Source organism: Lissotriton vulgaris, chromosome 2_1 (assembly GCF_964263255.1).
Source record: "Lissotriton vulgaris chromosome 2_1, aLisVul1.2, whole genome shotgun sequence".
Taxonomy (NCBI): Eukaryota; Metazoa; Chordata; class Amphibia; order Caudata; family Salamandridae; genus Lissotriton; species Lissotriton vulgaris.
In genome coordinates this window covers 2,016,850,656-2,016,875,886 of record NC_141687.1, presented here as the reverse complement: position 1 = coordinate 2,016,875,886, position 25,231 = coordinate 2,016,850,656, and the positions used below count along the sequence as shown (strand labels likewise).

The 25,231-nt window shown below is 40.8% G+C and overlaps 1 protein-coding gene across 1 annotated transcript in view; it reads left to right on the top strand.

Moving 5' to 3' along the window:
• Nucleotides 1-603: 603 nt before the first annotated feature.
• The window catches only part of PDE8A (phosphodiesterase 8A), a 2,218,572-nt gene continuing 2,193,944 nt past the window's right edge, over nt 604-25,231 (top strand). The window contains exon 1 of the mRNA XM_086958243.1: nt 604-1,091. Coding sequence (XP_086814369.1) covers nt 1,044-1,091 — 48 coding nt within the window. The 5' untranslated portion in view covers nt 604-1,043. The remainder of the gene's footprint in view (nt 1,092-25,231) is intronic.

Below are 25,231 nucleotides of genomic sequence, written 5' to 3'. Positions count from 1 at the left end.
AAATTGACAAAGATCTGTCTGTCTGTCGGTTAAAAATACTACCCGAAGACACAGCAGAGAGAACATACTAATAATGTGTTGAGTGCTTGCGAATGAGGGAGAGAGTTTGTTTAAAGAAGCTGCATTTGTTTTTATATCACAAGTCGAAAAGTGAATGCCATGAAATGTAAACGACATGTCCTTGTAAGCTTATGCCGATTGAGATGGTTGTCACTGTCTTTTGTTGCGTAGTGTTTAAAAATCAAAATAGTCTACAAAAAAAAAAATATATATATATATAAATATTTGTAATTGTATACGGTTGCTAGTATTTATTTCCATTAATATATGTAAAAGGATAATGCAACATGATTTGTTACGTTTTAGCACTCCTCAAAAGTAATGACTGAGGTGAGGACGAAGGTCATACATTCCACACTTGCAAAATGTAACTCTGGCTATTTATTTGTGTGTAACTTTACTTCCAAGAAACTGATCGTACAGATAAAGACAACTGATGCAGTTCTCGGCTTGCTTTCATTTCACAGCACTATTTACCCAGCCAGGTAATAAGCTGACTTTATTGCATTTAGTGACGTGGAATCGCTGGTTGCTTGGTGATCCGGTTTCTGATTTTTTTTATGATACTGTCAAGCTCCCAGGCAAAGGGGCGTGGCTTACAAAATTGTAATTAGCGTTGAATTGTCAGGTTTAGTTCAAGTGGCCCTAGATGGTGTCGAGGGAGCCTGCGGAGAGGTGGTCCCTCGTCTCCCAGTTCCACGTGCGTAATTGTCACAGCTTGCTCTGAGGGGATTGTGATTGTTGATAGACACTGTCTGCGTAGCACAGGTTTGTGCTCTGCGCTCCTTTGGAATTTAGCAAGCTGTGAAAAGGAACAGGTCGCTGTGAGCTGGTCCTACTGTACTTGAGGTGCACATGAATGCTTGCTGAAGCGGACGGCTTGAGTGAGTTCATCTGGTCTGTTTTTTTGGCTCTTTGCCTTTGGGAATTGGACCGGGCTGCTGCTAACACTACAGAGAGAGAGAGAGAGAGTGAGAGGAGCCATGGCCGGAGTTAAAGCTGTGGAAACCAGCGCGTCCAAGAATGAAAAGGTAAGAAAAGCAGATTAAACAAAATCAAAACGTGAATATGCAGACTTTCCAGGTGGCTGCAATAGCTGTAGTCCGCCTTCTTGTAGTCTTAAATCGCTAGATTGATTTATTAATTTCTTTAAAAATATGTTTAACATTTTTGCTTTAAAATGCCAGCTTGCTGGTCTGCTGTTACCATTAAATACCAGATTACTCAAGTCCTGCCGCAACTTAAAAAATATGAGGTTTGAACTTTGAAGTAGTCGCCTTCTAAGTGAAAGTTACATTTTTAGGTGATCACATTTTTGGGCAAAGTTTGGTTTTGTTAAATTAGGGCTGTGACTGGGAGTACAGAATGTAATGTACTGTAATGTAAACAACTTGACAGTTTCATGGTGTGTTGTGAAACACACCTAGTAACATTAAACTTGGATTTCTCGAGGGAATTAAGAAGGAATTAAAGAAGGCGCCCTGCGCTCTGCGGTGTGGAGCGAAGTGGAATAGAAACAAACAACGGGCTCTTTCACAGACACGCCACCCTTGCACTGCCCTTTGCTTGCTAGTTTATCAAGCTTTAATGTGACCTATAAAAGGCTTTCAAATGGTGCATTCTCTCCACTAATGGCTATTTGGACATCCTGCAAGACGTTAGTTATTTCCTGTTATTGGAATTGGACACGGTTCCAGTTTGGACGGGTTGGCCAGCGAGTTTGTATTCATCTCATCCTGTTACACAAGATTAAAAGATTAAGGGCACATTCGGTGGGGCTTTTCTCCCGTTCCTGTTTGTAGTGAAACTGCGTAGCGAGTAAGCTTCCAGGTACTGCCAAATAATCCCGGATTACTTCTCTGTTGGTAATGAATCTTGAGGACTCTGCATGCATCACGGTGATAAAATATTAAATAATACTGTCAGGATACAATATGCAAACAATCGAAAACAACCCTGCCTATTAGTGTCGAAACAACAAGCAGATAGGTGCCCACCAGAATCAATGGTAAAAAAATGCAATTATTCCTTTTTTCAGTTTCAGAATTGAGCAACGTTTGTTTTCCGAACAACAAAATCCTTTTGTTGAGGCATTTTAGTTAACTTTTCATGCTAAAGTGACCTTTATCTGTTGTAATCTGTTTTGACAGTTTGAGTTCATAGCATGCAGAGGTGTTATGTCATCGGTCGTGGTACTCAAATAGCTAATTGCCTCGAGAGGAATTACTGTCTCATTAGACGGACTGTGACATTTCCAAAGTTATACACATGCATGAATGAAGTACCCCGTGCTGCAAGTATAGAGAATATTTCTAATACAAATGCAAATTATTAAAGTGGCCGTGGCGTGGGCCAACTGGGATTAGGACATCTGTTTGCCCTAATGATAAGAGATGAGGTGCCTCGTGCAAAAGGGTGGCAGATCTCAGTGCAATGTTGGCATTACACTGAGCCCAGCCTCTCTCTGCCTACTGGTTCTCAAAGTGCTTGCACCACCAATGGTATTTTCATCAAAAGTCAAAATCTCACTTCCACATGCTTTGAATTTGCCCCGGGAACTGAAATGTGACTCCTTGCAAATGCTGAGATGGAACCACTTGCACGAGGTAGCTGTCTTCCATGCCAGCTTTCGCATTGTGACCCCTGTCCCTGTAAAAGACAGGGGCCACAATGCGACAAACAATGGCACACTATTACTGCAACTTCAGCGTGTGTATGCAGTCATCCACGAAACCACTGGCTGCTCTTGCCGACATCGTCAGCCTGCACAAGCAGAGTGTACGTTGAATTTACACGTTGCGAATGGCTTTTGCTTGCCCTTGTCAGACGCTAACCAGTCTGTGCTTTGCACTGCAAAATTGGGTTGCAAAGCATTTGTGAATTGGCTTGCGACCTGCAAATGGAGGAACGCCACGTATCCTAGCTATTTAGAAGGGATAACATATGCATTTCAGTTCGTACTTCAGTGCATTACGAATTCACACTTTGCATTTGCAAATGCAAAGTCTGTACTGGTTTTCCATGTTGATATTATAGAAAGCCTTCTGGCAACGTGCTAGCTTTGCAACTTAAAGAACATTTAAGTATATACCTTCTTCCTTTTTTTCTTGGACAAACTATGGTAATACATAGTTTATCTATGGGCGTCCTTGGATGATCATGTCTTAACAATTTTTTCAGCTGCACATTTGCCATTGCGTTCTTGAGACAGACTACTTTAAAAGTTTGTTAATAAACATGTCTCTGTGCATTTCAGTCAGCTTTATCACAGACACCTCAAGTAAGATTTGTACAGTAACATATTTCTTTTTAAAATAGAGCAGAGCCTTTCCCAAAACAAATGCCTACTTGAAATGAGGACGACATCCTTTGGAATGCCTTAGACTGCTTGTGAGTTAAGTAAAAACACAGTTTGTTGGTACGCCCAGGGAAAGGTTGGGTGCTATGTTTAGGCAAAATTATCATCTAAAAGGGAGTTCATGGTGCCTCAATCTTATACTCACTAGCCAAGATACACATTCATAGAGTGTTGCTATCTTAATTAAATATAATGTGCTGCTGTGCAACAGGTAAAAACATTGACAAAACCAATAGACTTCGTATAAGTGAAACATATTGGCTTTGATAATGCTTGTTTTCATACATGTTTATTTGCTAGTCAGGAATTATCACCATTAATAATTCTGCTGGGTCTGTAACAGGTGAAGAAAGGGTAGGGCCCTTTATATTTAATAACATAGCAAAATATTGAATCAGTAGCTCGGTACTAGATAGATGTCGAGCACCCAAGATATATATAGATGCTATATTATTTTCAATCTAATATTGGTGTCATCTCTGAAGAAAAAGGTGATCTTGAGTTTTATATCAGTGAATGTTTCTCCTATATTACTATACAAGTTAGAATTGATAGTACAAGGTGTTTGTATCTCCTCTACGGACTGGAAGTAGGTTCTTGTGTTACCGCTGTATTTAAAACGTTATGGTATTCGTATTAGGGACGGTTACAAGATCATTAATTGTTGGTGTTTGTTTGTAAGTGTGCTGGTGGACACCGCTTTGTTATGGTTGTGCGTCTAGATGCTTGCTTTTATTTCCTCGAGGTGTTGAATTTCATACCGTGCAAAATGTGCTTAGGTTCAAGATGCCTGTTAGGGGTGTAGCTTCAATTGGTGCAGCTGGTGCAGTGACACTGGGGGCTTGGGGCTCACCGCACCCTGGTTATTGCTGCATTTTATAATTCAAACAACAGCCAGGGGACCCATTTCCAACCTTGCACCAGGGCTCATGCCACTCTGACTACGATACTGATGCTTGTGTGCTTGCGCTGGATGCTTGTCTCATGACTCCCTATTTGTTTACTAGTGTCCCTTCATATTTTTTATTTAAGTGAGTTATATGGAAGTGCAGCATAGTGGAATGATTTAAATTTTATGTCCAACCCTCTTTGCTGTTTGTGTTGTGCTGTTAGAGATACCAGAATATTTTATGCGGTTAGTGGTTTGACCTAGTGGCATCCTCTTGCGTTGAGTTTAATGCAAGAGATGTACAATAGTGTATGTTTGTGTCCAGGATACTTGCTTTGCAATTTTAGCAGACTGCATGTATTATGATTGGTTTATGTTGCCAGAGAGATGGGCTTGTTGGCAAGGTGTCCTCAGCCTTCCCTTAGCTACGGTTGCAGGGTCTTAAGAGCCTGGCCAGTTTTCCAATCTGGAAATACGCTGGTGTCCATCAGCATTAAGTGGTGCAATGTGCGTGCTTGAGAGTTGTAGTTCTTGGATGACTTGCTGTGGGTGCAAGATGTTAGATGGTAGCCACATTTTGATAATTAAATGTTCTGGTTTGGTTCAAGGGCATTCGAGATTTGATCTGTTTTTCGGGATTTCAAGGCATGTCATCTCGTCATGGATGTTGCAGTACTGAGGTTTGTTTATTATTTGCGCACCACTTTTGATGGTTGGTATGCTGTTCACTTTATTTATTTATTTATTTTATTTATTTATTTAACTTATATAGTGCGTTATAACCACCGGGGTCTCTAAGCGCTGTTTTGTCCAGATTACGTAGTGAGGTATGGCATTCACTTGATCCCAGTAGAGCGCCTAGGGTCTGCTCCATGCTTGCTTAAAAAGTACATTTTTTTGTTTTTTCCTGAAGGATAGCAAATTGCTTTCCTTCCTAAGTTCTGGGGCCAGTTTGTTCCACAAAGCTGGGAGTGTGTTGGAGAAAGCACGTCCCCCCACCGTGGCCAGTTTGAAACGGGATTGGGACAAGAGGGTAGCGTCCGACGAGTGCAAAGTCCTGCCCGGTATGTATGGGAATAGGCGGGATTTCAGATATCTTGGTGCTTTACCATACAGCGCCTTGTGTACGATGCACAGGCATTTAAATACAACCCTCTGCCGAATCGGAAGCCAATGTAGCTCCTGCATCAGGGGGGAAGAGTGGGCAGTCCTGGGTTTCTTATAGATCAACCTGGCTGCATCATTCATAACCCCCAGTAGTTTATCCAGCAGCCGCTGGGGTAAACCTATATATATGCTTTGCTTTTTTGGGGCATTGAATTTTGTGACTTTGCTTACCATTGTTTTAATTTTGTTTTGTTTGTGATTGTTTTGTAATATATGGCCAGGTCGCCAAATTCTCCAGTGGTCTAGTGTCTGAGTTTCTTGATCGGTGTTGTTTGTGGGTTGTGTAATCTGTGCCTTGCGTAAAAGAACAGTGTCATCATAACCATAAAGGGGCTGTTTGTTCATGTCTTTTTGGATTCATTTTGGTTATCTTACAACCACAGTTTAGATATTTTGTTTATTTGAGCAGAAGGTGACATGTTAGGTCCTGTCCCCTACTCTGGTGTCTTTCTTAGTGTACCTGTCCATCTTATACTGTTGAGGGCACGCCTCTTAGGTGACAACTGAAGCCTATTTTGCAGTAAAGAAAGGGCTGACCACTTTCTGATGCAACCTCCGACTACAAATTCATCACACATAGTCAAGAGATATGAAAAGAAGTGAAGCATGAAGAAAGGAAAAAAAAGAATGCAGTGAAAAAAACCTTCCACCTAGTCAGGCCAACTAACAGAATGAGCTGCGTATCGAAGCTTGAAGAAAGACATTGGATACAAAAAAATGATATCCAGCAAGTCCAACAAGTGAATAACAGGCCAAAAAGCATAATTGTAACTGGACTGGTCTCTTTTTTGACGCCCAAAACAGTAAGTAAACCTGTGAAAAGAAACAGCAAATGAAACGCCACCATCTTACCTTGGGCTATTAAAAATCTAAATACTTTTAAGAGGAGACCATACATCTTGCTACTATTACTAAGCTGTTAGAAACTGGATCTCTTGTTGGCAGAGGTATGTACTGTTAAGGATCAAAATCCTAGTGAGGGTAAGCCAGATACACACTAAAAGATCATCTGTGCTCATCCACTAGTACCTTGGCATAGAGCAGTCAGGCTTATCTAAAGAGGCAATGTGTAAAGTATTTTTGCAACACACACAAACAGCAACACAATGAAAACACCACAAAAATACTCCACACAGGTTTAGAAAAACAGAGAATACTTTTTATTAGTAAAACTAGAGCAAAACAACTAAAATACAATACGTTGAAACAGTTATGAATTTTTAAAGATTAAATCAGAAACTATTGCTTAGAAGTCAATAGCGCTAAGGGTTTACTTGAGGTCACGCTGGACTGGAGCAAATCCAAAGTACAAGCTGGCCGTGATGGAGGGCAGACCAACTACAGGACTCACACTCACTGAGAAAGTACCTTGGAAGGAGCAAAGCGTTGAAGTCTAGATGTGTTGGTTCTGATCTGCCCAGGCGATGAAGAACCCGTTTACGATGCTGACACTGCGTCTATTTCGAGCTGCACTCGCCATCATCGTCGTTGAACTGCGCAGTCCGTCAAACCAATGTCGTTGATCAGCTCCTGCGTCGAAGGGCAATGTGTCACTGCTTTGCCTTTTATGGTTCTGGACAGCAGAAATCACCTTTCAAGGGTCCAAGACTGGATTAGCAGGGCAATATTCACAGATGGCAGGGTCCTGGTGCTGTTGCAGAGTTTGAGGAAGTCTTTGATGGCCCTGAGACATCAGAACAGGGGGCAAGCCAGCAAGCCCTTGAACTCACTCTGGGTTCAAGTGAGATGGGTCCAGTCCTTGTCCTCAGCTGGGCAGTGATCAGCAGGGCAGCTCAGCAAAGCAGAAAGCAGGTCGTTCAGAGCAGAAGTCAGGCAAAGTGGCAATCCTTGTGGCACAGCAGTCTTTACTCCTGGCAGAGTTCTTCACAGGTCCAGTAGTGTACTGTCTTGGTAGGGTCAGAGCCCCAGTACGTAGACCCAAATATGCCTTTGAAGTGGGGTGAATTCAAAGCAAGCCCTTGAATTGCACAAGTTCCCCTTTTATCCCAGCCGTGGCTCCGGACTGCCAGTAGTGGGTAATCAGCCTGTTGTGTGGGAATCAGGGCACTGCTTATTAAGGTGTAAGTGTTAGCTCCCCCTCCCTCTTCGTGCCCAGGAAGAGCTATCAGAATATAGATGAATGCAGATTAGTTCTCTGTCACACCCACCTTTCCTGTATTTGGGGCTTTCTAGAGAGAATGCACCAAGTGTTGTTGTCACCCATCCCAGACGTATATTGAAGACAGACTACAAGGCACACAGAGCAGTAAGAGCAGAAAAATGTCTACTTTCTAAAAGTGGCATTTCTAAAACAGTAATGTTAAATCCAACTTTACCAGTAAAGAAGATTTATCATTACCATTTCAAAGATATGATCATGATGTAGCTACTCGTTTCTAACCAGGCCTTACAGCTTAACAGTGTTTTAAGGAATTCCCAATGCTAGCCTATAAGAGGAGTAGGCCTCACAGTAGTGAAAAACAAATTTAGATGTTTGCCACTACCAGGACATGTAAACCTTAGAAGTACATGTCCTACGTTTTAGTTACATAACACTCTGCCCTTAGAGCCAACTAGGGCCTACCTTAGGAGAGACTTAAATGTCATAAAAGGGGAGTTTAAGGCTTGGCAAGTGATTTTAAATGGCAAGTCAAAGCGACAGTGAACTGCAAACACAGGCATTGAAATGGCAGGCCTGAGACATGTTTGAAAGGCTACTTGTGTGGGTGGCACAACAGTGCTGCATGCCTACTACTTGCATTTAGATAACAGGCCCTGGTTATTTGGTATTATAAGGGACTAATAAGTAAACTAAATATGCCAGTCATGTATACACCAGTGTCTTCATGTTTAGGGGAGAACAACATGCACTTTGGAACTGGTTAGCAATGGTAAAGTGCTCAGAGTCCTAAGGCCAACACAAGATACAGAAAAAAGAGGAGGTAAGAAGGCAAAAGGTTTGGGAGATGCCTACCCTCAGGATGACAGGTCTAACATCTTCCATGCCTTCTGCGTGACAGAGACGCTGTAGGCAACAAGACTGTACATTGAGACTATACTGAAACGCTGCTGCCAGCATGCAAGCTCATCTAGGCCACACAGAGCGCAAAGCTGTGTGGCCTCAAATCACAAAGATGGTACACTGACAAAATATCGACATTCAAAATATCCCTATACAAAAATATCATCACCAAAATATCAATGTCAAAAATATCTGCATCCTATACTTATAATTGAAAGTACAAAAATATCGGGGGAAAATATCGGTCATAAATATACTTATACAAAACATTGTTTTTGATATACATAAAATAAATGAATACATATTACATATATTAAAGAATAAAATTAATTTAAAAAAAGATTTAATATACAGTTGACCAAATATAACAAATAAACTCAAGTTAAAAACGTTAAACACACAAATATATTAATTAATATATATATATTTACTCTAAAGCAATTAATAAACTAATCATTTAATGTATTTTATAATTTAAAAATTATATAAAAAAGTAACAAATATATCCCCTTTCCCACTCCAATGAGTGCAACAGTAGGTTAAGTGTTGGATAGCGGAGGTGGAAACATTACTATTCCCACTCCAATGAGTGCAAGAGTAGGATAAATATTGGATAGTGGGGGTATAGAATTTACTATTCCCACTCCAGTGAGTGCAACAGTAGTGAAAGTGTTGGATTGCAGAGGGATTAAATGTACTATTCCCACTACAGTCAGTTCAAATTTAAAAACAAACAACATATCATCAACAGATTAAAAACATTTTTTAAGTAAATTAAACAAAATTTTAATTTGTGAAAAATAAAAACAAAAATATATTTATATTACAAATAAAAAAATATAACCTATTTTTGTTAAATACATATCACAAAGACCTACAAATATTATATTAAATAAAAAAAAATTGAAACACTTGTTTTTATTTAGAAATTCTTTATGAACAAAAACATTAATTATTACTAAGGCTCCCGGTTTTCCGTTTAAACGGATTTTTACATATAAATACAGACGGAAAACGTTTTGTTTTATGTCTGTATTCATATATAAAAACGGGAATATACTTAAAAAGCAAATGCTCCTCCTGCCTCCCTGCTTCTCAATAAAATACGGGTCAGATATGCACAGGGGGGGCCAAAAGAAACAGGAATCTGCTGCCCTGAAACTGCTCCAATGCTGTGTCTGCAGAGACACTCCAGCACCCCTCGCAGCGGCAGTGCAAGCAGCTGATGTCCATAAGAGGTGTGAAAACACCCCAGGACATCGACTGCAGCTCCAGCAACCTTTTGTTTCCTATATGAGAGGGTGAAGGAGGTTGATGTGGCAGGGCAGGGGGCAGAAAAGCCAACAACAACCATTAGCATAAAGCCTGGCTGCCTCTCTCAGTCACTGTGCACGCTGTTGGGCAGTGGGGCTGAGTGAGAGGTGAGCAAGTCAGTTAACATGACTTAATTTTTCTATTTAAAGTTTTTCCTATTTAAAGTTTGTTTAAGTGCTACTTAAATAAAAATAAAACCAAAAACAGAAATGACTGTTGCACCACCTGATGCCCTGCAGTTTCTTCATAGCAAAGCACTATTTTGTACAGATGAATATGCAGGAATCTTTAGATATTTTGGTGATTTACAATGCCTCGTGGGGTAGGTCGTTTTCTAGTGCACACTCTGATATTCTTCGAGCAGAAACTCTCTGTGATAGATGATTAAATGTGAGTAAAAAAGGTAGTAATGCGTTGACATTTTGTAAGACAGCTGCGCAAATGAGACCTAATCAAAATCACGAATTCATGCATCTTTTCTTAGAAGACAGGGAAGAAATTTGCTCCCAATCTGTAAAGTGCACCTAGCATGGGTTCCAATTTAAAAAAACAGCTATAACAACCTAGTGCAAGTGTACATGTCAATTTAAATAAATGTGGAAAAATACTAGCTTTAGCGTTTGTTTTACTTGAGTCAAAAATAAATGTGGATCAATACAGATAAAATGACCAAAAAATAAATATGGATAAATACAGACGAAAATGTGGGAAAAATAAATACCATAAAACCGGGAGCCCTAATTATTACATACATTTAGTCTATTTATTTTGAACCCTATAACCCCACACAACTCATAACCAACCCACATCGAAAATAAAAAAGAGTGTTTGAATAATTAACGTAATCAATTATCAATTAAACAAATATTATTAATCAAAAAACAAATTAAAACACATAACATTTAATTAACTTCCCACCCTTTACACCTTTAATCCCCACAACACACACCTAAATTTATTACACAAGTAAAAGAACATTTCAATTAAATAACTAATAGTATTTAACAACTAATTATAAAGTAAGTAACAATAATTTTCTCCCCATCCTTCAGTCCTATAAACCCAAAACACAAATACAAAAAAGAATTAAATAATTACCCTAATTAATGATCAATTGATTAATTAATATTAATTAACAACTAATTAATATTTAAATAAAACCTAAATTACTTCCTACCCTGTACCCCTAAAAACCCCACAACCCACAACTTAAATAATTACACAATTTCCATGTTTCATTGTCAAATAATTAATTAATATCAATTAACAACGAATTACTAATTAATTAAAAATAAATTACTTCCCACCCTCTACCCCTATGAATCCCACAACCTGCACCTAATATTAATTATACAATGTCCACAATTAATTGTTAACCAATTAATTAATATTAATTAACAATAAATTATTAATGAATTACAAATAAATTACTTCCCACCCTTTACTCCTATAAAATCCAAAACCCACACCTAAAATTTACCCAAAAACTAAAAACAATTAACATTATAAAATCTCAATTAAATAAATAATAATGAATAAAAAATATTCTTTAATTTAATATAAATAAATTACTTCCCACCCTATTCCCCTATAAACCCACAACCCGCCACCGAATTAAGAAACACACAATTTAATTAAAATCAAATTCATAACGACTAAAAATGTAAAACATGTATTAAAAAACAAACAATCCTTATAAAAAAATACATCACATACATTTAAAATATGTACTAAAATACATAAAACATGTATTAAAAAACAAACAATCCTTACATAAAAAATACATCACATACATTTAAAATATGTACTAAAATACATAAAACTAATTTTAAAAAATCGATATTTTAAACTACTATACTTTTGCAAATGATAATAATGATATTCTATATTTCTTACCTTAAAGTGGATATTCTTGACCACAATATTCTTGCTGTCGATATTTCTGTGTCATGATATTTAAAACTTGATATTAGTGTAAGTCGACATTCCCAAATCAATATTTTGACTGAATACCCATAAACATTTGGCACAGCAGCGCATCGCCAAAAATGAATAACTGCGCCTTCAACGGTGTCGCAAACGTGGAACTCTTTCTCTAGGTAAACAGGGGATGACATATATGCTGACTCACTGGATTGTGTCTTAACTAGAATGTTCTGTCAGGTGTGGGGTAGGGCTTCAGTTTATGCCAGGCTGCACACTTTCCACATTCTACTCCTTTGGGGGTATGTGAGTCCCATCACTTAAGGAAGATTCCCATAATTCTGAATTTAGGAAGAAATCTGTATACCTGACCGACCCAGCATCTAGACTCTTTAGGAATGCAACAATTGTGAGAGGTCCTTGGGGAGAAATAAGAGCGATCTGTCATTGGGAAGAGGAAAAGATGGACTCGGTATAACAGCTTTGACAAATCAAATTGCAACTGGACTCCATACCTATAGCGAGCCTGTTACTTGAAGAAAGACATGTAAGGTTGGCCAAGTAGCTTCTATATAGTTGTCCAATACAGAAAATACATTAATTCTGCTTAAGAGGTGGGTATTCCCTGGCTAGACTTATTTTGGTCATCTAACAGAATGATCTGATGCACTCCGTAGCTTAATGTCACTGAGGAACGTGTTCTGCTTACAGTAGTGTCCACAGGCATGGGCGCAAAATTCTATTCTTGACTGTTCAATATGCAAATTGCAGGACTATTTCTGGACTACAACAGCTATCTGCTTTCATCTGTATTTCGAATTGAACAAGTGAAAATTAATATTGATCAAACAAATACTCTAGTTGGCCAGAACATTAACAAGGTAAGGAGCTTGCAGCTGAATGGGCAACCAGTAAAACAAGCAAAACTGTGCAAGTATTTGGAGGTGAGATTTCACAAAAGAGGCAGTCATCGCGTCCAGTTTGCTAGTCTTAAACCAAAGGCTGTCTCCATCAAATGTGCCCTGCATATAATCTTTAAAGTGGTTTTCAGGTCCTTTGATTGTCCCGATGTAGAATATACTTGAATCAGATGTTCTGCTATACTTATTATATGGGCATGAGGCCTTTCCTGGCAAACTATCAAAATCACTCGATTTACAATAATGCATTCTTTTCAGAGTCATGATTCGCCTACCGAATTCAACTCCCAAGAAATGTTAGGGCCTGCATTTTGCCTTAGATGGCACTCTCTACCCGTGCAGGCCCGCTTTCTTTGTGCTTGTCAGTGCATCAGATATGCAGACCAAGAGTCCCTAAGAGGATTACTATGCCACAAACACAGGTTTTACCACTCTTCGAAATTTGCATTGCCTTAGCAATCTAATGCAATAATTAAAAATCAAGCCTTGATAAAATGGTATCCTATTAAAAAGAGTAATGGTAAATACGCTATTAACTAAATCATTTGAGACCAACCTAAAAATATTTTCTAGTAAAAAACATGTAAAGCATGTTTCAGATTTGTATCCAGGGTAAAAAAACTCATAGAAATATCTCTCCCATTATGTTGAAAATTAAACTGCTTGACATAGGCCCTTATTATGAGTTAGGCTTAGTGGTATTTACTGCATGCATGGGTAAATAGTGCATAACTTTAACGAATCGTCTGATCACAAGTTAAAAAACACATGTATTATTTAGCACATGTGCTGAATACTGCATGTCTGTAGTCCATGTATGCTATTTAACACATGCCATTTACCACATGCGTAAAATAACACTCATGGTAAATAACACCCAATTACAAGTATGAGATGGTATTAAAAACTGTGGAAAATACCACCTTGAAATGCCACCAGTGAAAAGCAGGTGGTAAAAATTCATGAAGTGGTAGGATTGAAAGAAAAGCTGTATGATAGAAAAAATCAAAGAACACCATAATCTAAAAAAACAGACTACATGCACTGTTTGAGCTGAAAATAATAAAATATCACACAGGGCCAGACTTATATTAATAGCCAGAAGCAGGTGAATCTCTTATAGGCAGATTGGAGCAGCTCACTCTTCCATCCCATCATGTACTGAAATGGATGTAGCACTTTTAGAGTACGATATCATGCAATGCCAGATCCATGTTCTGCTACAACAAACCATGCAGCATGACAATGGAAACCAGGTCACAAGGACAAAAGCCTGGATTGATAGAGTAAGAATGAACTCCAAAAATATGAGTCAGCTTGAAATCCAGGGGATATACAGTCTCATTATGGGCACCATACAAAACATATTTTATTTACACTATTACAGATACACTGGAGCCCCACATTGGGATCCACTGCCATCCCCCTTCCTGAAAATGCTAAAAGCACCAGAATTCTTTGTAACGGGCACCACACAGCATACATTAGGATTGGTGCATGCCATTTCTCCGTCAGCCTTTAGCATACTACTCTGCTAAGTGATGGTTTCTTTGCAGAGAGTAAGTGAACATCATATACAGTTCACCGTGGGTATCCACTTACCTAGTGCAAGCAAAGCGAACATCTGTGCTAGATCACGATTTCCTGCTATTCTAAGGCCAATTGGCGTGTTCAATGTGGTGACTGTAGGTTTATAGGAACAAGTGTGCTGAAAACATAAAATGAAACACACTATTTGGAAACGCTGTGTGATGAGAATCTCTGTATACTGAACTGGTGTGTTGAGTGCTCTGTGCGAAAGCACAATGTTATGATGCTGAATAGAAGCAATATTAGCCATACTGTGGTAACATATCACCCTTAAGTCACTGGGCAGACAAATCAACCCTTCAACATCAAGATTACAATACAATATGATTGTTGTAGTCCAATCTCTATACAGGTCAGCTGTATTATTAGAGAGTTGATTACCCCTATGACATATACATGTATCAAAAGGAATATGTGTAACAAATTACAACGGCACTCCTCATAGCGGTTATGATTCTCAGCCAAGTCAACTTTTTAACAACCGCATGTACTTCTATTACAACCCTCATGGCTGTTAACTTCGTTTCCTCTGACCTCGATGCCTTCTTTCATGTCTTCCCTCCAGTCATGTTGAGGATGAGCCATGTTGAGGATGTTCATAATTGGTTCTTCCCACAGTTTGAGGTAAAGTGGAGGTGGAAAAGTGCCACCAGTTGCAATGCTTTAGTGTTTGTGCTTGGCAACTCACTTAAGTGTCTAAAATGTCTAATATGTTGATTTAGTATTGATTTTGGCCATTATCATCTTCAACAAGCACAGTTTTTTTTGTTTTGGGTGACATCTTCAGCATGACATGGCACATTGGATAGTCATGGTGTCTTACCACTGCTTTGGCCAGGACCTCCCGGTCAAGATCCGTAAACTTGTACTTTTGCCCTTTCTAGGTCCATGATGGAAAAGTTTAGCAGGTTCTACTTGCGATGACTGAGTGATATCAGAGGATGGCAGTAGATTATGTTTGTCTAGTTTCAGGTTGATCTGTGTCCACCAAGTAGTTTACCTCAAACTCTTTCTGAGTTACCTTGTATGCCCACACTATTTGTCCTACAAAGCCCTGGAACAAATAGGACTCAGCACCAACACCTCCTTTAATTCTTGATACCCAGTCAGTTCAAATAACTTTATTAGATTCAAAAGAAATGAATCATACAAGTATACTAATACAATTGTCAATGACAAACATTATACATTCGGATCACAAATGGTATTTCACAGATCACATTCACAAGTCCAAAATTGACGAACGAAAACCAAAACACGCTATATATTGGTGGGCTAGATCGGCGATTAGTCCTGTTATAGACTCTCACGCTGACCCCCATGGTCGTTGAAGAAGTCCAAAAAGTGAAGTACATTAGAATAGATTTCTCATATCCAGTCCGCTAATATTTTATATTCACACAAAAAGGTCATAGAAGAGGTACACCATATGCAAAAAATCATGTATAAAAAGACATAAAATCGTTAAAATGTTTATTTGTAATTCATATAATTTCCTAATCTATAGTGCAAATTTAATAAAACTAGACATAAAGCTAGATATGGCAGCATTTAACAGAAATCTCAAACACTCAAGGCCTTCCATATATGTGCAAGATCTAATATCCCTGGAAAGGGGTTTAATAAACCAATCTCTTTGTGCTTTGTAAAGTAAGCAATGCACTATACATTATTTAGGCTACATTATTACATGGGCAAGGGGGTCAGCCTCTCACACCAGCCTCCTCGGTCATGGAAGGATGCCAAAAGAGTACAATATTTTCAACCCAGGTCAAGTCATATGGAAGTACCATTTTACACAGTATACAAAAAGTCATGTTAAAAAGACATAAAATCATAAAAGTTCATAATTCATAACGTCTCCTAATCAAAAGTGCAGATCTGATAAAACTAAGCATGGAGCTGCATATAGCTGCAGTTGACAATGATCTCAGATACTCAAAGCCTTCCATATATGTACAAGGTCTAATATCCCTCAGCAGGGGTTTAATAAAACGATCTCTTGGGGCTTTGTAAAGTGAACAGAAGAGTACAAAGTGCACTGTGCATTGTTGAGCTACATTATTACATGGGCAAGAGGGCAGCTTCTCACACCAACCCCCTTGCTTATAAAAAGCAGCCAAAAAGTGCAATATTTTCAACCGGAATCTGGTCAAATAAACGCGCCATTGGGTATGTGTGGTAAAGGTCAAATAGAACTGTTGTTGTAAAGTAACCACGTGATTAAATGCTGGTATTGCTTCTTGCCTATACGATCCTACAACAGTATAGTAGGCAGTCTTAATGGTCTTTTTCATGTTCAAATTAATAGAATCCGGGTTATTATAAAAACTTTCTATCCCTATTTTATAGAAAGTTTCCTTCACATAACGTAACCAGGGTATCATCATGGCTTTGTCAAGATTCATGCGATCCTTTAAAATTTCTTTTGAAAAAGACAGATCCTCAGAGGTCCATATTTTCCCCCAGAGGAGCAAAGGGGACACATATGACGGATTGTATAACTCCAAATCTGAGTGGGTGGTAACCTGACCGACCTAATAACTATTAATAAGGTAGGGCACAAAATGTGACTTACTCAAACTGGTGGTCATTATAGCGGTGGTGATCCGCTAGGGTCAGGTGACCACTATGTCGGTGATCACCTTTAAATAAGTAAACTTTTCTTTTTTTATAGCAGTCTGTTTTTCCTTGAAGGAAATAAGGTTGCTTTTAAAAAAGAAAGTTTACTTTGTTGGAGTTTGTAGAAAAGCTGGTTGTGGTCCCTAAAGGAGGTTGGCTTAGTAAAAGGTGCACACTTATGTAGGGGTAGCAGACTGCACTAATCCAGACAACCCTTATGGTAATTTTAGTGGTTTTAGACAACCTTAGAAAGCTCTCTACGTGGTAACTGTGGAGAGCAGCCTTCAGGCTTAGTCCAGAAGGAGTGTAAAGCAGCTTGTTTTACTAGTACTTAATCTTATGGCGTAGGTTAAGTGAAAAAGAACCTCACAGTGTAGTTATAAAAATATGTATTTATTATAAACACTCACTAACACGCTGCTATATCTCCTACCCGAAGATATAACCACAATACACACAATACTTTGATAATAGAACACGTAAGTAGCACAAATACACACTTGTCTCCAGGGAGAGACCAAGCCATATACTAAAATAGTGGAATGCAAACCACGACCTAAGTCGAGACTGGACCCAGAAGACATAGAAGAGTCGTGGACCCAAGGAACCACCCAAGGTAAGTACCCAAGAACCCCACGTAAGCCGTGTGCAGAGTGGAAACACAACTGCGTGCTCAATACAAGTCAATGGGTAAGTTGCAGTTGCAATTTTAAAGAAGAAAGACCCTTCCCAGCGGACCGTGTAGAAGCCCAGTGGATGATGGAAGGTTGCAGAGTCACCCCATCCGTGGATACCCCAGGAACTAGGATACCTACACCAGCGAAGACGGGTGCATAGGTGCGAAGTTTACGTCAGAAACCGCCGTAAACCACATAAGAGGACTTCAGTGAAGATGCCGTTAGGGAAGAAGGCAAAAGAGTCCGGTGGAACCCAAAGGGTGGGTCAAAGATGAGAGGTACCTGCAAGCAGAGGGCACAGAGTCAATGCCACTCAGGAGTGACCAGGAGGCACAGAGGACGAATGCCCACCGATGACAGAGATGCAGTATAGTTGATGGTGTCCTTGAAGTTACAGCTGTGTGGACCAGGTGAAATTCTGGAAGGTCAGGAGCTGTTTACGAGCTGTCCCATGTCGAAAGCCAGGTGGTTGGTGTCTGTCTGGAGCACCAACAAGCCTTGGTACGGTAACCAACGTAGTATGCAAAAAAGTGCGCTGTCCGGATCAGCAAGGTCCAAGTGACCCACCACGAGCAGGTAAGTCAGAGTAGGCCCGAGCAAGCAGGAGAGCTCACTGGAGCCAAAGAAGATTCTCAAGATGACCCACGTACCAGAGGCACAGGAGTTGCAGGAGGAACTTGAGCAACTCTCCAAAGAATGAAGGCCCACAGTGCAGAGAATGTGGTGCAGGTGAAGATCTTAGATGCAGGAGATGCTTGAGGCTGGAGCTTCTTGGGGCACGAAGATATCTGATGAAGACAGTCAACAAGCCTTGGCAACGGCAAGTCGATGCAGTGCACATGGGTACATCTACAGGAGTTCCGACGAGGGATAGTGCCTTCAAACTTGCTGTGAAGATAGTGCAGGCCTCAAGGAAGTTGCAGAACCACCACCTGTGTTGCTGAACCTTTAAGTGACCGTAGGAGCTCTGGAACAGCAGAACGGTCAGCTTCGTTGCGGTGCCTGCAGATGCAGGGAAGTAACTCCTTCACTTCCAGGGAGATTTCTTCGAGTGTCTTGGATGTCCACAGGCCAATAGAAGAACCTGTATGGAGCACAGGCACAGATGACGCAGAAGACTGGTAGGACGACGAGACAAGGAGCAGCCAGAGTCTTCACAGTTGCAGTCTCGATTCCACAAACGAAGTCCATCGAAATCCAAAATGTCCAGACAGATGAACTGGTTTTGGATCTGAATCTTGCCCCACTATGAATCTGGGAATCCACCTACAGGTAAGCCCTTAAGTACCCTAAGGAAAGGGTTGGTACGATTTAGGGGTCCCTCCCAGAGCAGGGGCTGGACTGGGGAGTTTCGCGCCAGAGCAGGAGCCAACAGTTCTCTGAATTGGTTTCAACTGTAGTATGCAAGGAGGGCACCAAATGTCCCCTTCAAAGCAGTCTAGTGATGCTGGCAAGCACCCCCATCCTGTCCTAATACACTAAGTCCTTTCTGGAAGGTGGTCTCACCTCCCTGTGACAGGAAACTTATTGTCCTGCCTTCCCCGACTCGAGGTTGGCTCAGCAGCATGAGGGCAGACTTTTGTGTCTCTGGTTGGCAGCAGCAGCAATAGTTTGCTGTCCAGGTCTAGAAGGTTGGTACCGGGAGCACTGACGGCCTCCCTGAGGAGCTTTACAGTGCATGGAATCATACCACCAACACAGCTCATGGTGTTGAGGTATGATTCCAACATGTTTGATACCAAACATGACAGCCAGTTTAGAGATAGCCATCGTATAGTGAAGCATGGCTACTCTATGTATCTTAATAGCTGATGCACTTACAACCTGTGAGAAAGGACTCAGTGGATTGTAGGGTAGTCCTGCTCATGCAGGGGCACCCTTACACGTATAACCGAGCACCCTGCCTTCAGGATTAAAAGGCCTGCCTTAGGGGTGACTTATAGGTTTTAAGTGCAGTGACCTCAGATATGAGGAAACATATATCTGTTGTAAGTGGTGCTTGCACCAGCTTCAGAGGCGGCCATGGCAGGCCTGTAGTCACAATTCGAGTGATCTCCAATGGGTTGCATAATACATGCTTCAACCCATGGAGGACCCCTGGTGTACCTATGCCCTAGGTACCTTAGTACCATATACTAGGGACTTACAAGGGATGACCAGTAGCCAATCTGATGTGTACCTAAGTACTCCGATCTCCAATTTAGGGAGTAAGCACAGAGACTGGGGTCCTGATTAGCAGGATCCCAGTCAGACTAATCAATAAAACATAATGACACCAGCAAAAAGTATGGGTGACCATGAACGCAGATCCTACTTTCCTACAATCCCTAATAATCTGATCCTCCCCACATTGGCAATGTTGTGAGATTTGTTTATTTCAAGGACTAGACTGAAAACAGTGTCCGTGAGGACATGGAGTGAAGTTGTCACTCTAGTTACCCTTTTTTGAATGTGGAATATACATGTGTATATTAGTACATGAAAAATAAAATTCATAAAGGTTTTCCAGCTGTCAAAGCTTTCCCGGTGTTACCTGGAAAACTTTTGTGAATACCAAAAAGTCAGAAATCTGCACCCATTTGAGATCAGAAACCTGCAGGTACAGATTGTCAGTTTTTATGAGAAACGGGTGCTAAGTTAATAGCACTACAAGCCTGTTTATGAGTTTCCTACAGAACAACTCAGCAATGCAGAGTGGTTTTTGCTGGTCAATTTTTCTTAGGTCTCACATCCAGAACACCTGCACTAATGTCTGTAATACTAAGCATCTGCCTGATAGACAGTGTGACTTCATTGAAAAGAGGTGCAAAGCATTCATGTTACAGTCCTTCGATATTTATCCATGTTGTAGATATCCTCGAATACTCAAATGTGCAAATATTTCCTTATATGGAAATATATAAGATCTGCATTTATGTATGCTCGCAAAAAGAATGTTTAGATTCCAAAACCTTTTTCCTTATTTCTTACTAGGGGAAATACTTTTCTCCATAGAGAAACCCCATATCCTACATCCTTGTACATTTGGGGTGCGCGCCTTCAAACACTGAAGACGCATTAACTCCTGCCCTTGAAAATGATATGCGCCCAAAAAGATTTTTTCCCCTCTCAGGTAGGTTATCTTCTACTCGAAACCCGTGTGCCTAGCCTTTTGGGCCGCAAAGGTGGGGAACAGCAAAGTTGTCATTGAACCACTATGGCTAAGTCACAGGGGGCCGTTCAATACTGAGGCTGCTACAACACTGCAAGATACTCATAGTGTAATTCATATACATGGGGCATCCCACTTTGGTTCTTAGAAGTAAATGACCATCCCAATTGCATAGCTGTAAATATGTATTATACTTTAACACAGAATATAAATTATGACAGACAATTATGGTACTAATAAGTACAACATTAGCACAGCCCACAGGAACAGAATTCATACGTTATGTTATCACTTCCCTTGGCTTGCTGGAGGGAGCGCACCCGTCGCAGAGTTATAATCTATGTAGAACGCTGTACAGTCCAGCATAGTGGTCCCAGCTACTGAATGATATATCTCTAGCACCTGAAACCTGAAATGTATTTACCATGATGCATGAGAGAAATGTATGTGGTATATTTTTATAAGTGCTGAATTGATAATGGGAACGTAAAGTGTGTATGTGCATGTCACACTTCCAAAGTTGATCACGCGATTTACATGAAGTAATAGGAAAGCAGTGTGTGAATTTTTCATGTTTCCAGGCGGAACACAAATCTGTACACACTACTGCAAAGACAAGTGCTGAATGAAAGCAATTATTCACTACAAACACATGTCAGCTATGAAAGCATTTCAAACCATCATGAACCACAATATGAGCTAGTTCCTAACATTACAAATGAATGATTGTAAAGCATATCTTATTATTCCGCTACATGGCAGGCATCTAAAGTCATTGGCCTTTAGGTTAGAAATCCTGCATAATGACTAGTAGTCCTGGCCCCTTGTAAAACAAAAATGTCAAGAGTTTTTGATTTTTGATTTATGTTTTTGTATCATTTGAAAAGTAATTTAGCTTGTTTGACATTGCTAATCTGGGCTGAATAATTCTGGACGACATTTTTAAAAATGGCAGATATGTTGCAGTGATGATGTAATATTTCAGGAACCATGAGACCCATATAATTAATTTTAGTGTCAAAAATAGGTTTTGGGTCTCAAGTAGTCTTATAGAGACAGAATAAAACTCCTCAGATCAACCCTTCCACCATTTACAAAATGGCAACTCTATAATGATGTGTTTTAGCCATCACATTGGTAATTTATTTTAATATTTTCTTTTCAGGTTTTCATTTGATTCAAATTCATAAACATGAGTGAAGCAGATGGTAGCAGAGGATCTTTACCTCTTGACAGAGTGTTACTAACTACAAAATCTGAGGACTGCTCCAACAAAGAAAAATGTGTCATATGACAAACTAATCCGAAAGAAAAGCTAACATTAACTGCGGTTGGACAGAAGAGAGTTCGAGATGCTGCAGAAATACGCAAGACGAAGTTCACAAAAAGATTGAACCTGATGGGTGAAGACAATCAATTTTTTTTTGTCAAATATATTTTATTGGCATTTTTTAGGTTACTTTACATGTTACAGTAGAGGCATCATCAATGCAAGCACGGTGGTATAGGCATATCAGTCATACAAGCACAAGCTCAACAAGATATTATGCGTTGTTTACAGTATTCAGGGCGTGCAACAAGGAAGACATGGAATATTCGCCCAAAATTGGCTAAGCCATGATGCTCTTGTCCGAATGCATACTCCGGGACTGTTCATGAGAACCAGCGTGCTGGATTCTCACGCAACCGCGTGGTTTAGGGAAAACCCTTCGGCTTGGGCGTACAAACAGATGATGTGTTTCATAAAACAGAAGAGAAAACTTTAACTACAGCAGCAAAACCACATTCATACTTCAACCCTCCTTCCACCCCACCTCTCTTTCTCCCCCCCCTCTCGGGCCCCCGACCCCCTCGCCGTCTCCCCCAGAGCATGTGTGCACTCCGGGCCATGACTGCACCTGCGTGATTGCCTTCATGTCTCACTGGAGCAGGAACATACCCATTTAATTTGGCAGGAGAATGACATGTGGTATGCTCTCATCCTCATGTGCGTCCCCTGACCCCTCCGTGCCACCCGTGTCTCCCTCCCCATCCAGCTGCTGCAGCGTAGTAAGCATGTGCTCCCAGCGTTCCGCTATGGGCTTCTTCCGGAGCCCCAATGTTTCCTCCCTACGTATGGCGGTCTACTCTGCCAGGGCCCACGCCTGGAGGGAGGAATTCCATGCCTGTACGCATGGCGGGTCACGCGCCTTCCACCTCCTCGTCAGGAGGTGCTTCGCCACCACGAGCCATAGATCCAGGAAACCGGACGACACCTTGTCTTTGGGGGTCTCCTGAAATGGTGTAGAATATACTCGGGCCAGTCAAAGAGTATGGTGGGGTTTGTGCATCTTCTTAGCAGCTCGCTAATGGCACTCCAGTAAGTGCCCAACCCAGGAAAACTCCACAGTGTGTGCAGGAATCCTACCCCCAGCTCATTGCACCTGGGGCAGAACGCATCTGTGGGACAGAAGGATGTTATTTACCTGTAATCCTGGTTCTCTTCCAGGGGTATCCTCATCAAAGTCATATGCACTGAATATTCCCGCACGCGTGCGGGGACCCCGAAAATAATATAAAATGATATATGTAAATCACATAGAAATAGCTCCACATATATGTATGCACATATATCATTTTTTCTCACACCAATGCAGCCCCAAAACTGAGGCTAAACAATGTAAATACTCATACATGCACTGAATTAGCAATGAAATAAAAAACTCATTAGGAAAATAGCCCTTGCACTCTGTGTTTTAATGAGCAAAACACTCATAAATTCTGAAAATTGCTAATAAATAGACATTGTTAGCCCATAGTCCGCATTGTAAAGCAATAAAACAAACAAGATGATGGATGGAATGTCGAACAATGGCAAAATATTCACCCCCAGTCACAGATCTGGGTTTGATCCATCGTTCTTTTGCTCACCAAGTCACCCCAGTTCAGACATGGCCATATGGAAATCAGTCTTGACCCTGTGCCTCATGGGAACAGTCCAGCCCGAACTTCCAAGCCATGTCTTCCCTGGACCGGAATCAAGCATCCTAGGACCGGTTCCTGGCTATCAGCTGTCTTCAGCCAGGATAGCTCGACTCCAGTGGCTTAGTGAGCACGGGACCCATGTCTGAGCACACTCTTCCCACAAAGGGTGAACAGCAAAACAAACAAGATGATGGACGGAATGTTGCACAATGGCAAAACATACACCCCCAGTCACAGATCTGGGTTTAATCCATCGTTATTTTGCTCACCAAGTCACCCCAGTTCAGACATGGCCATATGCAAATCAGTCTTGACCCTGTGCCTCATGGGAACAGTCCAGCCCGAACTGCCAAGCCACATCTTCCCTGGACCGGAATCAAGCATCCTAGGACCGGTTTCTGGCCATCAGCCGTCTTCAGCCAGGATAGCTCGACTCCAGTGGCTTAGTGAGCACGGGACCCACGTCTGGGCATACCCTTCCCACATAGGGTGAACAGCAAAACAAACAAGATGATGGACGGAATGTTGCACAATGGCAAAACATTCACCCCCAGTCACAGCAATAGTATAGAAAATGAAACCATTTTCAACAAATAAAACTGCCACAGTGCCTTTAAGGCAGCCATGACCCCTGGCTTCCCATCATGTCTCAGGGGTGACAGTTAGGTCAGTTGTTCTTTGCATAACCCTGAAGACAGGGCTCACCAAGAAACTAGAAACGCATTGATCAAATCTCATTTGCCTGGGGAGGAGGGTGGGTTGCTTATGACTTTGATGAGGATACCCCATGAACAGAACTAGGATTACAGGTAAGTAACTTATCCTTCTCTTCCAGGGGCTCATCAATAGTCATAAGCATTGAATAGAAAAGCAAGCCCAACCAACCACCTGCAGGCAAATGAGAAGAAAAATGTCCCAACCAAGATAATTGGAACAGCCAAACTCAGCTGTTAAACAGATTTCGCAAGGAGGCCTGGCCTACTTGTGTATATGCTCTAGTGTCAGATTCTAGACAGTAATGCCTGGTAAATGTATGGACGGACCTCCAGGTCGTCGCTTTACAAATCTCAGACATAGGCACATTATTAAGAAAAGCCGTAGTAGCCGCTTTCCCTCTGGTGGAATGCGCCTTGGGAGAAAACCCCAGGATCTTCTGCGCCAACTGATAAGCCAGCTTAATACAAGAAACTATCCACCTTGAGATAGAATGTTTCGAGGCTGCATAACCTGGTCTGATCAATCCATAGTTAACGAATAACTGATCAGACTTACGTATCGTTTTAGACTTATCAAGATAAAATTTGAGAACTCTTTTCAGGTCCAACTAATGCAATGTCCTTTCAGCTGGTGTGGAGGGATTGGGAAAAAAGGTAGGCAAAGAGATGGTCTGGTTTACATGAAAATCTGATACCACCATTAGGTATAAAAGAAGGATGTGTTCTCAACCCTACCCTATTCAGATGGAACACTGTGTAAGGCTCTTTGAAACAGAGAGCCTGAATTTCGCTCACCCTGCGAGCTGACGTGATTGCTTCCAAAAAAGCAGCCTTCCACGAAATATGCTGCAAAGTTAC